The sequence below is a fragment of the Sipha flava genome, unplaced genomic scaffold, assembly GCF_003268045.1.
Source record: "Sipha flava isolate LNK unplaced genomic scaffold, YSA_version1 88_pilon_pilon, whole genome shotgun sequence".
Taxonomy (NCBI): Eukaryota; Metazoa; Arthropoda; class Insecta; order Hemiptera; family Aphididae; genus Sipha; species Sipha flava.
The window spans coordinates 224,524-242,841 of record NW_020273630.1 but is presented as its reverse complement, the minus strand read 5'-3'; the positions used below and the strand labels follow the sequence as shown (position 1 = coordinate 242,841).

General features: G+C 30.9%; 1 protein-coding gene across 1 annotated transcript; it reads left to right on the top strand.

Annotated features, from left to right (window-relative positions):
* Positions 1-2,388: 2,388 nt before the first annotated feature.
* On the top strand, positions 2,389-17,899 carry LOC112693572 (neurotrophin 1). Its single transcript, XM_025568693.1, has 10 exons — positions 2,389-2,559; positions 7,172-7,368; positions 10,066-10,369; positions 10,552-10,645; positions 10,766-10,919; positions 12,449-12,565; positions 12,627-12,773; positions 12,853-12,976; positions 13,171-13,412; positions 17,567-17,899. Exons 1-10 carry the CDS (start codon positions 2,521-2,523, stop codon positions 17,808-17,810), a joined length of 1,662 nt encoding a protein of 553 aa, XP_025424478.1. The 5' UTR covers positions 2,389-2,520; the 3' UTR covers positions 17,811-17,899.
* The last annotated feature ends 419 nt before the right edge of the window (positions 17,900-18,318 follow it).

Genomic DNA, 18,318 nt, shown 5'->3' with positions numbered 1-18,318 from the left:
TCTAACGAGTGTAAAGTAACTAACTAACGACCCCGGTTAAGTCGATAAAATAATCGATGATGCAACGGTTTTGCGTTAATAATAATACTGTGCGTGTTTATTGGATCTAAATAATATAAAGATACAAACTTAAAGGTATGGTATTTACACGACTGTTGTGGTAATAATAAGATTTTATTAAAATTATTATTTTCTTATTTTTTTTCCTTTTCCCGTGGAGATTTCGTGTTACCCCTACACTGTGTCCATGTCACTCTGGTAGAGAACCAACGGATAAAGGCAGGGGTCGGAAAGTAATTTACATTGGAATCTTAAAGTTTAAAATAATAAATCAATGGGGTCTGGTGAAAATTTTTTTTTTCAAATCTTTATATTTTAAAAATAGCAGTGTAAAAATAAAAATAATTATTTTGTTATTCAAATCGATTTATATTAAAAATTACAATATTGGAAGTGTGAAAATAAAAGTTGACAGGGTCCAGAGCATTGCCTTCCGACAATTGCCGACCCTTGGATTAAATGCACGGAGTCCGGACGCGGACGGGGAGGCATTAATTTTATTTTTGCACACAGTTCCGAATCAGTGTAGTTGCGGCACCGCTTGGAACGTGGTGCACGCTTGTTGTTGTTGTTGTGCACGTGTGTGTTTCGCGTATCACTGTGTTAAATTCGGAGTAAACCGATTGACCGAACACGCCATAAGATGTAAAAAGAAAGAAGAGATAAGACATTTTGTGACCGTCGCAATCGGTTCTGGATGGTATTGAGGCAGATTTTAGAAAGTCATATTTTAGAATGCTGGGTTTTAGAATATCAAGTTGTAGAAACACTGTGTTTTATAAAATAAAACTTTTAGAATTTAAATTTTTAGAAATATTTTTATTTTTATGCTGTTTACTCGCATATATAATGTTTTCTAATAATTTTTTTATATTAAAAAATAAATATAATAATTGTTAATACTTAAGATTATTAGCAATAGCTCTCATAAATTCATCTAAATTATAATTAGAATCATCAACTATTCGTTTAAATATTTGCAATAAGTTATTATTCCGTGTTTCATTGTATTTTATTTTCTTGAATATCTACTTTGTTTGAAATCAACGATTCGATTATTGCTTCAGTTTCGTGTTGTTCTTTTTGAATTTCGGAGATAAATGAATGTCTACCAGGATGAGTATATAATAAAGGATTGAAAATGTTTTATATTCTAAAACACCATTTAACATTTTCTAAAACATAAATTTTCTAAAAGTTTCATATTCTAAAATATAGATTTTATAAATATTGTCATTCTAAAACTCGGCGTTCTAAAGCTTGATTTTCGAAAACATGCACTCAAATCGTTCTGGATACAGCTCACTTGTTTCTCCTGTTATGTTTGCTTTGCTCGGCTAACAATCTCTGCACGTATCGCGATACGAATAAACGAACAGATAAAGTTCGTACACAACGCGAATAGTCTACCGGAAAAAAAAATTCGAACGGAGCGCGCGGTTAATTGCGTATTCGTACACTTACACGCGCGCGCGCACACACGTGTTAGCCGTGTTTATTCCGATGATAATTGAATGGTAACCGGAACAACGTATCCATCTAAATTTAAGTCGTCTCATTAGGTGTTTGAGTGCACTCGGATTTCGTGGGCACGTGTAGTATTTATGTAGTACGTATTTTGCATTTGTCGTGAGAAAACGTAAACATTAGTTTTTTTTTTTTTATTATTTCTTTAACGAGCTGATGAATATATGAGTCAAGGGCAACAATAGTGCAGTCGTTCTCAGAGCGTTGGCCTCTATTCGCACGGTATTAGCATACTCTCCAATACACGTAGGTATTGTCTTCGTACAAATACAATAGCCCGATTTTAATCGATTCATTGTTGTTTGATTTCGCGATTTCACGTATGTTTCCCTTTCTGATCAGTGGAATATCGGCAATACGTACCCACGCGACGTAATATCGTCCAGTGAAATGTAAATAATCCGTCTGTACACGACATGTCGATCGCGATCCCAACGTTTTACGTAGCGCCGTACCGGGCACGGTTCTGTGTTCGAGCCCGCAAAACACTCGTACCCACTACGTGTAATCCACTTCAAAATTATTGTTCGTGTAAAAAGCTATCATCGCACGAATAATAGCGGCAGTCGGCCGGACGAAAAATAAGTAAACCTCGTCGAACCCGGAAAACGTAAGTTGAACGGAAAACAAACACGGTGAACAACAGTTTACGTGTAGGGAACAGATCGGAGACGGTCGGCGCCTTGTGGACGTAACTGACCTTAAACTTGAATGACCAACTTATTCGGTCTCCGTGAACGCGCGCATGTGCCCCACCAAAGACCGGTTCGACATTCCATCCGGCTGTATTTCCGAGCAGAAGAGACAGTGACTTATCTATTCTAGTAGCTCCCTATCGTCTCTCATGTTGAAGTTTAATCGCGTTTAAATCGGTATTATCGTTGCCGGTCTTGCGCGTTTTAACATGAAAATCACCATCGGACCATTGTTAACATGAATAAAGTTTGGATATTTTTGTTGTTCGCGGCAGCGGTAAGTGCATTGTTATTGAAATTTTGTTTTGTATTTCATTTTAATTTTATTAAACACGACGTCCGCACACGATTTTCGCTGTCCTTTACTCGACCAAAGATGTTTTAAAATACATAACAGTTTTCATATTATCTACCGCTGTTACTAAGAACTATATACATTTTAAGGATCCGAGTGTTGCAGAGTTTGTATAGTAGTTACATTCAAAGATCTAAATAACAAAAACCTTACGTATACATCGTAGTTAAAAAAAAAAAAGCAATATAATACTAATATTTAAAATATATATAAGCTGTAATCGCATTTGACTCAGATTTTAATTACGTAATACATTTTTTTAATTTTATATTTTCGAAATATATATTAAATGCTAATAACATAATTTTATTAAAAATACAAATTTAATATGATTTAGTTTCAGCTGCCGTTATACTTTATACCAGAGGCAGCCAAACTTTTTTCGGCCACGATCTAACTAAAAATATACTTCATTTTTGAAGATCTATATTTTTGGAAAATTTTTTTATAAACCAGAATAAAAGATGAAAACTATATAGATAAAACGTATTGACAATTTGTTCATAACTACCACGATTAATTTTCGTGCACGTCACACAAAAATAAATTCTAACATGATCGACTTTGAAATCGTCCGAGATCAACCGATTTGCCGCCCCTGCTTTATACGCTACTTTTTTTATATTCATTGTTTTTTTTAACGAACAATTTTTTTTTTATTAAAAGAAAATTATAAAAAATTTTATAGTAATCAATTCAATATTTAGATTAGATTAAAGTACATAATAGTCGAAGACAATGCAACAAACAAATATGTGTTTGAAAATTTTATTGTAAGCACATACTTTTTGAATTCTACTTTTTAACTATAAAATAACAATTCTTTTAGATATTCATGATATAAAATATTATATTTAACAATAAAGTTTCAATTGAATGTCGTTACGTACTAAGAAAATGAAGATTGAACTATAATACCTATGCATAGGTTATACAATTTATCATGATAAATTGTATTAAATCAAAAATAATTATATATATTTCATTCGAACCAAAATCATAAACATTTTTAGAAAATTATGAATGATCGTGTGATTAAAAATTATAAAGTTATATTTTTTATAACTTTTTATGAATTTATCCCAACAAAAATGTATAGTGAAAAAACAAGTAACATGTCTACAAGAGAGGACATTTTTAATTCAATCTTTTGTAAAATTTAAAAAAATATTATTTATATATTTAATTGACACATAATATAAAACTACATTTTTTTTTTATGTGTGAAAATGGTGTTCGAATTTTGAGAATATAAAATAGATCATATCCAATTAAAATATTTACATTGATTAAACAATATTAATGTTATTAGTTTTTATTTGAAAATCTATTTTATTCTCGGTCCATTGGTCATGCATCCCGTGAAAGTGAAATAACCACTTCATTTTTTTCTCATCATTCCATAGAGTATAAAATGCTCACAATAGGAAAACATATCGTCCAGTTTATAGACAGTGAAAATTGTTGACGACATTCACTAGATTGCGAATGTATTGACATATGTTCGAGTCGGTTAGTTTTTATATTATATTTGAAAAATAGTAACGGATAACGCCAAAGTTTATTTTAAAATTTTAAAACTTAAAATAATGCTTTTAAGTTTATTTAACTCAAACTGAATATTGATTAAAAATAAATTTTTCATTCATAAAACATTTAGAATACGAGGATTAGAGTTCTTTTCTATTTTTAATTTATGCCTACATGGTGTTAATTTATTTAATTTTCACTCGAATACGCTGACTAGTACGATAATTTAATGTTGGGCCATTTTATATTCTATGCTCACAATTATTAAAAACGGTACAAATTAATTAAAACAAGAACAATGATAAAATACAAAAGTTAAGAATGAAAAAAAAAAAAAAAGAGTGAAAAAATGGTATACATATAACAATTATTTTTATCATTATATAGACAGGATAAAACATAAATTTACGACTGTAACTGAGAAGTGGTATTTTTTGGAATTAAAAGTATAAATTATACAGGGTTCGAGGAACGAATCAAAAATGTTGACCCACATAATGAACTAAGTCTAAACTGTATGTCAACTATTTATAATATTTTTTGTGCGTACCAGGATTAATCTTAATTATAAATCAAATTCTAACGTAAATCAGTGTTATATGTTAAATATTTTGTGTTTAATTTTACCAATTAGTAAGTATATAAAAATAATTCTCATCAGAAACATATTTTAAAATAATTCGATGAAAACAATTGTTTTTATTAATTTGTTTATTAATTATTTTAATGATATATGCTCTAAATTAACATTATTAATACAAGTACCTTGCTCAGAATTATTGATATTTTTTTAAATTAGTAGCTGATATGTTTTTGACATAAATGTAATCAATGGCGTGTATTTATGTAAATAAGTTTTTATGGGTTTTTTTTTTTAGTTGTGTGTTATTTAAAAAATAAGATTTGAAGAATGAGTTAAAAATAACACAATGTAATCTTCTTTAAATAAAATGTATCAATGATGGCATAACGCTTATTTAGGTACTGCGCTTGTACGTATAATATATTGATGAACATGTGTTATAAAGAACAAGGTTCAGATATCACGTATCGGTTCAACTCAACGTAAACCATGATATCTATATCGTACATCTACTTCAAATTTAGAACAACGATAACTAATTTTATTTAGTATTTATTTTTTCATGAAGTTGTATTCACAATATTTTCAATGAAAGTACTATACTTTCAGATTTCTTAAAGTTTTTAAAATGTCAAACGCTTTTCAAAACAAAAAAATCGTTAAATATTTTTAAAATTAATTAAATTAGATAGGTACTGAGAGTTTTAGGGTTTATGAATAGTAGTTTAACTTACAAATATCGTTGTACTAATACATCAAGTATTATTAAAATATAACGTATGGCTTCAATATCGTGTTACTGAATTCTCAAAGTGATATCATGGTAAATTTGTAAAACGTTTCTCAAAAATAATGGCAAAATAGTATAATACAATGTGGATGTAATATTATATCAAAGTAATTTTTTTTCCCTACATCCACTCGTAGTATTTTTAAATTTTACTTAATATTTTTATAATATTTGACGGTGCAAATAACAAAGATAAACAAGATAAACGGTTTTCCAAAAATAAAAATAAAAATAAGATATTGGCTAATGAACTGTGTAAATAAATTTGCGTCAAATCGTACGATTGAACAGCTAATATTATAACGAGTACATATTTAAATTATACGTGTAATTGGACTTGCAGTGAAGTACTCCATCACTGCACAATATAAACATAATTATACTGGTTATGGATAAAAATCAAACATAAGAAATACATTTAAATTGTACACCATAAGATTAAAATATAACACACGAAGTTATTTTTTTTTTACGCGTTAACGTTTCAATGTAGGTAAGTAAACCATAGAGAAATTATGGTTTAAAATCATTAATTTACATCGGGGTATTCGTCACTAAAATGTACACGATTTCGTTATAAACCAAACTCACAATATTTTATCGGTTTACCGTGTGTTTCTTTTAAAAACCACAATGTCATCTTAATTTAGAATTATAATTTTATGGAAACGTAGTTCCGGTAGGACGGGGGGGGGGGCGATCCACGTGTGACACTCGTTCGGAAACACTGCAGAAGTGTAACAGCAATAGCATAGTTCCCAGCACGTGGATTACTATAACTGATGATAATAAAATCCCGTAAAGTCAGTGCCGGTGCGACCGCGTTTTCGCGGACACGGCAAAACGAGTACGGCGTAGCTACTTTTTTTTCCTTCACCCGTACCGCAACGAAATGTTCGCGTTACGGACCACAATGTGCACCGTGCACCTACGTAGGACGACGAACAAGCGATGTGCATAAGTAGTGGTTAGCAGTACAACGTTATAATGTCATTGGCACTGGTGAATCGTAACGATGGTCATTAGAAACGAACCCGGGGTTTTTTTTTTTCTTAAACATTTCCGAGCCACACCGAGCTACCGAACAATAATAGTCAGTGCCGGATTAAACGTTTATAGGCTCTTGGGCAACTAACCTTTTGGGCTCTACAAAATTATGTTTTACATACATCTATAACAGTACTGTCCAATTATTAAAACAAACCGGTTTAATAATAATCAACCGTTATCGATAAATAAAATAATGTTAATTACATTTTTTTATTTGCAAGAAAAATCAATTAATTACTATATTATGTATTTATATTTTTTATCAAAATAGTTTTATTATTATCACTGCGTATAACACAACTTAATATATATTATATTAAATATAATATATACATGAAATTTTCATAATGAATTTTGTCCTGAAAACTCGTAAATAAAATACAGGTATTGTTAATTAAAAAAATATATATAGTTTTCCGTTTTCACAGGGCCCCTTAAATCAGTGAGGCCCTAAGACGGGGGCGCCTATTCCGCCTGATGGGTAATCCGGCACTGATAATAGTGACGATAACTTTGGAACGCTTCGAATGTTTCGATGTCGATAGCGATAGAGTAGTAATTATTGTATCTGCGCGTTGCAGACGTTCGTGGCCGTCGCATGTGACGACTTAGAGGACTTCCCACTGGACGACGGTCTGGGCGGCGATGACGATGGCAACGTGACCGCAGCTGATAACGATGACGACTCTCCTAACACGACGGCGGCGGAAAGCGATAACAGTAACAACGTATTCATGACCGATCTCGATATGGACGAAGAGCCGTCGGACGAGTCCACGTGAGTGTCCTAATAACAAATGAGTTAATGTCACCCGACAAAAGTGTGCGCTCAAAAAAAAAGAAAAAAGGCGTGCGAATAGTCATCCTGCTCATGGGTGGGTCTCGTTAAAAATCCTCTGCAAATGATTAGTCATCTCTCTACGACCTGCTTTCTCTCGGTTTTTGTTTTATTTATATTTTTATGGACATCGCCTTACGCCCACGTTCGCTGGTACAAGCGAACCCGACTAATCCGATCCATGCTACGATTGTGCAGTACCTATCTAAGTGATTTGATTTTACGGACACGATGTTCCGATGCGTGTACGATGTTTCGTTCCTGAGGATAATCTTTCTACCGATAAAACAAACGCACAACTGAATTGATTGCGCTGTACGCAAAATGAACGTAAAAAAATAGATAAAACGCGCATGCGCATTATGAACAATACATATTTTTTTTATTTTTTTTTGAAAACAAAGTTCTGTTCTAATAACATGGTTTATGGTTAGTAATAACCGCAACAACAACAACCTTTTGTAATGGAATAGCCGAGCAAAAATAATAACTGAGGAAATTATGCGTATTGTGTACTGCGTGAACAGTTTATACAATTTTAAATTGAAAATTGATTGTGGAACAACAAGAAAATCCGTACCCCAAAGATCATTTCAATTCGACAAATATTGTCTACAGGTATTAACTGCTACTAATTTTTTATTGCTTTTTAGATATCTATAAAATACTCGCAGTATACCGTTAATAGTATGTCATATCCGTTTGGTGGTCCGTTACAACTTCTATTGGCGTATTCCTAAAATATCATACCATTGGTTTTATTTGTGTATAAAAAATGAATTGTATCGCGATATTTTTTTGCTTACAATGTTGAACGCAACGATCGTCTTTGTTGTGAACTGTTAACATTTCACGCTTGTTTTTTTTTTTTAAATTAAATTATTAAATCCTCATGTTTTATTTTGCGCATTGTAGGCGTTGCACAACGGCCGTCGGAAATATTTACAGCGGCATAATATGACAAAATTTAATATATACCATTTCATAATTATAATATACGTGTACACGGATGCGTGAAATTCTGAAAATATTCATTTACATGTACAACTATGCGTCGACTTTCAAGTGTATCTTATGATTTTTAATCACAATTCCTTACGGGCATACCTTTTGCATTAGTGATCTCGATGGGGGAGGAGGAGGCTGGAATTTCCTCAGCATTCACATAATACTCATTCCTAGAGTTCAGAAGTTATTCGCACGCATCAGATCACGCATAATGAAAAATAACAATCGTGGAAATGAGTATTCAGGGGACGAAAAATGATTTTTGAACACCCATGTTGTTTTAAGACGATCTATTCGTCCAACCGGAAACATTAGTTCTCAACTAAATATTTTACCGTGTTCTGTTATTTTGAATTGGTTTTTTTTTTTTTAAAAATTGCACATATTAAGACGATTTTTATGTTCAACTGGTAGTTCTAAATAGCACCTGAAAATTACATCGTGCTCAGTTATTCGTTGTCTTAATGTTTTAAACAAAAGTTTGTAAATTTGTAAAATTCTTAAAAAAAAAAAAATAAAAATTTAAAAAAAATCGTAAATGAAAATACAAATTCGCGCGATGACTGCGGGGCAAGGTATGATTTTTATGATCGAATGAACCGCCCCGTTGTATAAGAACCACGTTTCGACCGTCGAACACGCATTTTCTCACTGCTATAATGATCATCAATAACGGTAATGATATGTTCAATAGTATGTATGTAATAACTAGGGTTCGGGACTCAATGTACAAAATGGTTAGGAAATATGCACTTCACTGAAATATGTGCAAAAATATGCAACTGAATATATTTTTAATGACAGTAAAAAATTTTGATTTATTCATTTAAATTTAGATATTTTTTTTAATTAGTATTTTTTGAAAATAATCACATTATATTACTGTGTATGTTTTCGATTTCATTTTTTTCATCTTCTACAATAAAAAAAACTAGGTAACTGAACGATTTACGATAAACGATAGTAAACGTAGGAACAAGTTATTTCTCTTGTTGCTCTGTCCCGACTCGTTCTATAATTACGTATATTGTCCGATGCATGAAAGTAAAAAAAAAAAAAATTACGTTAACCTTTAAAGCATATGCACTTAACATCAAACGAAAACTGCGTAAATATGCTGCTATAAATAACAATTAAATTGCCAAAATTTGTCGAATATGCGTTTTGCTCAGAAAACGGCGAAAATATTGAAATATTTGTATATCAATCCTTTTTGACTTAAAACAAATTTATATCTTACTTGGACTATTTTGCAATCGTTATTAAACAATACGAAATAAATAAAATAAATAATTAAATAAATAAAAACAATAGAATGCTTCAAGTCCCGAACCCTAGTGATAACTGTCGACGCCGTGGCTAACGCGCGCATACATAATAGTGGAACGCTAACAAAAATCCCGGTGTGATCATACTCGATTTGGGAAAATTAAAGAAGGGGGGCTCTATTTACTTTAAAAAAAAGAAGAGCGTCTCCAAAACTTGTCGAGCGTTATAATTATAACATAATAATAGTAGGAGGGGGAGTTAACATTTCTGAAAATTATTCGGGGTATTCCGTCCCCCAGCGCTCCCCCACAAACCAAGCACTATGTACATGTCGTAATCGAACGCGCGCGCGTGCTGCAGGAACATGGCCGACCGGAAGTCGGACACCATGCAGAAACTGGTGCAGTCGGCAATGCGGAAGCCCGGCATGAAGGAGCGGTTGGCCCAAGTGGTGCCGATCGTCAAGGCCATGACGCCGGCGCAGCGGCTCGCGCTGGCCGGTATGGTGATGGGCAAGGGCCAGTCGCAGAACTTGAACAACAAGGCGCTGAACGCGCAACTATTGTTGCCCATCAGCCAGGACATAGCGGCGATGTTGCGGAACGGTCAGACGGCCAGGGGCGGCGGCGTCGAAGCGTCGGCCAGGGCGTCATCCGGTTACGGGGTCAGTTACGATACACGAATGTCATTATCGTTGTTATTATTATCGCAACGACATTAAGGTCGCGGGACTGTTACGGTCGTAGCGGTGCAGCTGCTGCGGTCGTGTATGAGCGCCGATCGATAGTAAAATATTATAATATTCGTTTCGTTTTTTTTTTTTCGGTTCTTTTCCAACACTCGCAGTCGTACCATTTGTCCGCGCCTCCTCCACCTAATCGCCACCGATTGCCGAACACGTTGATCCGCCGGTTTCCACAACGGATTCCTGAACGGCCAAGTAACTGGTTTTATTTTTACTTATAAACTGTACGCGTTACGTGCACGCAACGATATCATAGTAGATAGCCGTCCCAAGGTCGTTGACCCAAATAACATGTTTGCATTGACTTCGGAACAGGTATGAAGCGACCCTACCTGCCGATGCCCGCGACGGCCGTGCTCAGACAACAACCCAGCAAGGTACCGGAATCGCCGCCTACCTCCGAGAGCCCGCTGGACGATTGCGACCTGTTCGGCGATAACATTTGTCTGGACGTCCAAGCGTACCCCGAGTTAGTATGCACAGTGTTTCGATCGTCACCGCCGCAATCCATCGGGTTGACCGTAAACGGTCGAAAGCGCACCGAGGTCTAGTAATATCTGATGGACAGCTGTTGCGCACCCAACTAGGCTATGATACGCAGCCCATTCGCCCCATTGTTTTAAATCTTCGAACGTATTGTACGGACGATTGAACGGAATTTGTTTTTTAAAAAATGAAACGAAATAAATAAACGTTTATGCGTTTCGAACAACGTACGTAATGTTAGGGTCAGGGAAATGTATACATCAAACGTATGAGTTACAAGAATTTGGGTCCGATAAAAAAATCTTTATTTTTTTTCGTTTTGTATCAGAAAACATATTAAAAGAATTAGTGATTGCATGAAACTTACGTTTTACAAGATCAACGAAATATTATATCACGTTTGAGTTCAATACATCAGAATTTCATTCTAATGTAGTATGACAAATTCGTACTCTAGTTATAGATGGGTTTTTATATTAATCGATGTCCACCTTTAGGTTATGTATGTATTATATATTTATTTATAAACGAAAAAATTATTTTGTTATGTTCAAATGTTTAAATTTGTTAAATTTGTGAAAAATACTAATGCCTACGGTTTAAAATGTTAACACAGAAAAAAAATAATTTTAAAAATGTAACCAAGTTTTCGGTTTTCTTGATAATTATTCTAGCTTAAAATACTTCTTAGTTGTTATTTTTTATCTTTGTTATTTGTCTACGATTCTTTAAAAAATAACGAAAACATTTTAAAAGCATCATAAAAATTTCAACGTCTTATCCAATACGCAATTTAATTTAAGAAATTATTTCACAAGTGATTTATCGCTGAATGTTTATTTTACAGTTATTTAAACTAAATAACGGAACTAATTTAGTGTTTATTAAAAACAAATTAACTTCAAAGTTGTAAAATTGTTTACGAAAGAAATTGTAGATAATTATTTTTATCCGATAGTATTTAAATTACCCAATTATAGAACCGTATTTCTGAAAATAATAGTAATTTAAAATTGTGGTTTTAAGCTTCTCGTTAGACGATAATAATGATGGATAAGCACAAGATGTATATTTGAATTTGTTTATGTACATGCATGTGTATAATTTATAATAAACAGTTAGTTCACTTATAGGAGTAGATAATTATAATGTTCTTTTTATAAATTATGATGCTTGGAAAAAATTATTCTTAAGCCATCTCACTGGATGATAAATTATAAGTATTAGCGTGTTATGGTTTATCGATGATTTGTTACTCATAGAATTATATTTATTCGAGAGTGTATTTAATTTCTCTGTTATGATATATGAATAAATAACGCATCAACTATTGAATGATTATTTTTTACAATTGAATATTCCATGGCTTAGAATGAAATTAATATAAAAACCTGGGCTTAAAATTTGTTTACACATCAGCTAATTGTCAATAAAAAAATAAAAAAATATGATAGTAAAATTAATGTTTAAAATGATTAAATTCAAATTTTTATTAGTTTTTAATGTTTTTAGTCTTGAAATTATTGAAAGCATCGAGGATACAGCCAACAGTAGAGCTGCGTTTCAAGCACTAATTAAGGATCCAAAATATAATATATCTGATTCTTTCGATTCGAACATACCTGAAAGGTATTTTTTGAACTTAATATAAATGAAATTAATTTTAATTATAATATTGATTATGTAATAGACGAATTGATAGCAATCCGGAAGATGCAATTTGCCAAAGTAAAATTACGATGGCTAGACCAAAAAAAGCTCGATCCACAAATGGACAGTGGAAATACGTCGTGAACACAGATGAATACGTTCAAACGTTGAGACTTGAAAAATGCTTGTGAGTTCATAAATTAAGTAAAAAAAAAAAAAAACGATTGTCAATAAACATTGTTCTACGATAATTGTTGTCTGTATAGGAAACCTGAAACAAGATGTTCTCATGTATCTACAAAATTCAAATCTACGTGTCATCAGGTGTACAACTATCATAGACTGCTCACTTGGGATCAATTTTCTGGACTGACGTTGGATATATTTAAGGTATTGGTTTTGGTTAATTTTGTGTTGTTTATTTTAATCTGATCGTTTTCGAAGCATTGAAAATATAATGTGCGCAAATGTAAGCCTTTGAAATGTAAAATTAATGAAACACTACTTCATTTATAAGGCTATATTACACCACCAATGTTTATCAAATAGCATTTATTTGATTATAATGTTTTATTTATGTACAGGTGCCCACTTGTTGCGCTTGTCATATCCAAGAATTGAATCCACTCGTTCCGGATAATTTTGAATCGCAAAATTCTGTGGCCGATGATCATCATACGCAATCTTCGAATACCAATCAAAAAAAAATTGTACCACATAAACGGTTACAACAATCCACACAATCTACACCGTATACGGTGCACGAAACACTTCCCGCTAAATATCCGCCGGTAACTAGGAGGCCATACAAGAAAAACCGGAATAAGTAATTATTATCTTGTACAAAATAATAATATACTCGAATTATTTGAAATTTATCATTTTAATTTAAATACAAAAAAAAGTAGGAAATTAGTTTTATACTTAAAAATATATTATTTGGAGGTCATTCATGATTATTTTTAATACCAAAGATATTCCTAATATAATCAAACTAGTAGTTCAAAATATCATCTTCAATAATGTAATAGTTATTTTCATGGGTTCATCCAACCTATCAAACCATCCTTTAGATTATGATTATTATTATGATTAGACATATAATTTGTGAAATGGATAAATGTGTTGTATATTTGATGTAAAGTTATTAAACAATATAGTTAATAAGTTGAGTATTTTTTCATTAAGTTGACAAGTTGTAAACCAAATTATATAATATATTTTAGTTAGTGATTGAGACATATTTTATGTTTGATATTTAAGACAAAACTTTAATATTTAAATGTATGAATCCTGGTGATTTTAAGATATACAATTTTCTTATAAAACCAGAATTTAAGTACCTAAACGATTTTACAAACTAAGAAAAGTGCATAAAGTAAAAGTTTCAAACGTATTTATTATAGACATTGATTTATTTCCACGGCATGAATTGTAATGTGAATTATATTTTATAATACCTATTCGAATTATTGCTTTCCAAGCAAACCTTTTTTTTCATATTTAAAATTATTTAATAATTAAAATTTAATTTTGCATTTTAAGTTATTTTTTGTATTTTACTTGTTTTGCATAAAAATTAATAATTGAAAAATATTGTGTCATTAATTTATAATTGATATTTAAATTGAACTATTAAAAAAAAAAAAATTTGGTACCTATTAAATGTAATTGATTTAAATTTTTTATTTAATTTTTTGTTTTTATCATTTTACGCTGTAGGTATATTAGAGTATTTTTAAACAGCATTATTTATATTTTAAAATAGAATTTTATTGCATTTTAATGTACATGTTGGTGCCTAGCTTAAATATTAATTAATATGAATATAACTTATTACTTCTCGTAAATCTTTTTATGTTAAATATATTGCTAAATTTGAAATTGATAAAAATTAATAAAAGTTTATGCCTTAGTTATATGATAGTATCGTGATTCTGATTCTTGCTAACATATTAAAATCTACTTTTAGAAAATTTATATTAAAGAAAAAATCTGTCGCGAAAATTATTAATATATCCATAATATATTACAAATAATATTTATATGTATTATAATGTAAGAAAATAAACAGCCTCGATATGATAAATAACCTATTCAACCTATAAAAAGTCATTTAAAAATTACTTTATAGTGTAGGTCAGAGTATTAAATTATTAATTAAATGTCCATATTAATTTTTCACAGTCTACATTAAATTCATATAAATATTGCTTTTATCAAATAATAGACACATGTATATTGCATATACTCGTATTATAAGATAAATTAATATTATTATTATTACAAAAATGATTTAATCGTATAGGATTACTTGCCTCAAAATAGTTTACATACAATTAATTAGCACGCGAAATAAAATGTTAACACAAAATAGGTAAATTGATATTTGAACAATTATTAATAAAAATAGGATACATAAATATGATAAATAAATGAGGTAAAACAATATTCTGTTTGTTGTTATAAAGATGTTGTAGGAAACTAATACACTATTATATAAGTCTGAAACCAAGTTTGAGATTAAATTTAATGATATTAGCAAGCTAATGATGAGGAATAAAAGAAAAATTAAACACAAGGATCATTTTTTAAATAATTTTTTTCATTTTTATTATATATAAACTGAGTTGAATAAAATAACAAAATATATTAAAATTTATGTTAGAAAATGATGAATAAATGTTACATTTTTATAAGTATTTTATTACAGTAGTAAAACGTTCTGTATAAATTATAATTGTATGTATTGTTGAATATTCATAGCTATTTGTATTAAATATTTTGGATTTATTTTTTATTGGTGTAGATATATTCATTAAATTATTATACTCGTGTACAAGATAAAATTGATGTTATTTGAAACAAATTTTTGGAGTGAGTTTTGTGTAAAAAAAAATATTTTAATTAGCATATTAATATAAAGCATGAGATCTAAACTAATTAATGGAATAGTAGTAATGTAAACAGTAGAAAGCTTGTATTTTAGATTAAACAATAAAAAACGTCCAACTAACAAATAATTAATTTAGAATACTATTAAATCAGATACTATAATATTAAATTACATGATTTTATTTATCTTTGTATTTAGCATGAGCAAATTAAATTATATATTATCAAAAATTTTCGATTGATAAATTCTGAAAACAAATACATGAAGGGTACTTATTATATCTTGATATGGATTTGAATTTTTATACATTTTACTAGCCAGTCAACCGAAAACAATACTATATTATTATAGCCATATAATTTATTAAATTATGTTCGTCTCTTTTTTAATAATCTTATACCTGATTTTGATCGTCATTTTATTTACTATTCAATCGTCAAGAAATTTTCAAATTAGGACCTTACGTGACTCTGTTTACCAAGAAATATAATAACACATTAGGTGATTGACAATAACTATGTTAAAATTAGTAAAGTTTGATAATTGTTCTTATATTGATGTTATATTTAGTGGCGTATTTTGTTTGGGGTGGAGGGGGGATTCCCGGGTCTTGACCCTCCCAGAGGAAGACAAAGTTACGGTATAACGATGGTATAAATAAAAACTACTTGATAAAAATCGAGGAAATTATAAATGAACTGACAAAAAAAAAAAAATGTTTACCTCTTTTATATTAAAAGTAAATTTTCATTTGTATTATTGTTTTTTTATTGTTTTTAACATTAGAAAATTTCCAATTGGTAAATATATATGTTTGATGGTTAAAGCCTAAAGGTGACATGTTTTTATTTATGTCATTTAACCGGATAATTAACATAAAAAAGCAAATCGCTTGGTAATAGATGTAAATAACGGCGATACACAACGTGGGTTCCCTACTACGCAAATCATTGATGCACACAGTACGTTCATGTATAAATATGTAATCATTACCTTATCGATCGACAACATTAAACGTAAACGGTGATTTGTTGTTAAACCATTCGAGGCTGGCTAAAACCACAATAGTGCAATCAATCTATTCACATATTATAATATAGATATTTACTTAATAACATTCGATAAAGGCAGCAAATGCATTAGCTATGAAATTAAAAAAAAAAAACATTTGATGCCGTAATATTCGTATCGATAGTTTATTAATGATTAAACAAATTGTTACTGCCTTTGGAATGATTATTAGATGGTAGATAATTATTTATTACATCATTAATGTCGGAGGTGACGTGAATTATTTTACTTTAAAATGCATATTTTCACTACAACCATCTGCTCACCTACTGGTTTTTTGTTTATAAAAAATTTGAATTTAAGTTGCTATGAAGTGTATTATTTAATTTTTCACAGAGAATTTTAACTATTAAGAAGTTACAGTAAATAATTGTAGTATTCTTATTTTACTGTTAAAAATATACTTTTAAAAATGATCGTAGTTGTTGTGGTACAATACAAAAAAGTTTCGCAGTCACTGGTTTCCAAGGACTGCAGAAGGATCTCTTACGCATTTCACTTTATCCAGGATTGTACTTTACTCGAATAAGTTTGGTGTCCTAAAACAAAACTATGTTTTTTTAAATTGTACAATACAAGTCAGAAATATAGTATTGTCTTGCGCTATCGTAATAATTATATGATTAATAAATAATCACAAATAACGCTGCTATTTCGTCAATAATTTGTTTTTCACAAGACTATAATCAAAAATATAAAAATTAAAAAACTTATTGACTCGAAAAAACAATAAAAATTTACTCAGTATTCTTAAATGAAGTATCTTTCGTCTGATAGTGTAAACAATTTTTGACCGTTACATTGTAATATAAACAATTGAAATAAATGCGGTAAAATTTATAACAAACCAATTGGTAAATTTCTCAGTTCTTAGGTGTATACCACGAATAATTTGCATACTTGAAATAATTTCACAAATACAATAATAACTAAGCGAATATTACAATAATTGTGTTTGTCGTTACGGTACATTTAATTTGTACAATATTTAAAACGTTATTATTTGTTTACAGATCGACGACCCAAAACGTTCCAACTGACGCGCCGGATTCGTATCAAACCACTAGGACTAATTACAACTATCATCCGATCATGGAGTATTTCATGTCACCGCAATCATCGCCATCGCCTGATGTCCGCGCCCAGAACGTTATTCAGCGCAAAGCCGACTTGATGGTCCACAACAACGAATTCCAAGCTCCCAGCAACGGATGGACTCCTATGACAGAAGAGTTTGGCCCCAGACACTTCAACTGATTTCTGTGTACGCCGTATTGATTTTTACGCGTTATTTGTTTATTTATTTATATATTTTTTTTTTGTAATAAAATGTGCTATTCAGTATACCTTTCACTCGTGTTCCGGAAACACCAGCTCTTGACCGAAATCATTTCATACGCAGCAGATTAATACACAAATACTTGATTAATTGTTCCGGTTCGGTCACGTTTCAGAAACGCTTTCTTCCGACACTGCAAACGTCATTGCGGTGGTTCTGGGTATTGTTTTCTCCCTCCCTCTATCGTTCTTTGTTTCTTTATCTTATTTTATTTCCCCCTGTTTCTAAAGACAGCTCATCGTCGAATTGCCATTAATTTGTTTTGATTTTTCTTCTGATTATCAAATCCATGCTTAAAATTTGTGTTCATTTTCATCGCGAGTAAACTGTTAAATGCCATTACACACTGGCGACAACAACGTCATCTTGCCGAGTCGTGCGGCGTCCCGCAATGCGAACGAGAGCTCGGCTACGTGGTAAGTCGGG

Coding starts and splice junctions, on each gene's coding strand:
- LOC112693572 (XM_025568693.1), top strand. CDS start 2,521: ATGAATAAAGTTTGGATATTTTTGTTGTTCGCGGCAGCG. Junction 2,560..7,171: donor TTTTGTTGTTCGCGGCAGCG/GTAAGTGCATTG, acceptor TGCGCGTTGCAG/ACGTTCGTGGCCGTCGCATG. Junction 12,774..12,852: donor TTGAGACTTGAAAAATGCTT/GTGAGTTCATAA, acceptor TTGTCTGTATAG/GAAACCTGAAACAAGATGTT.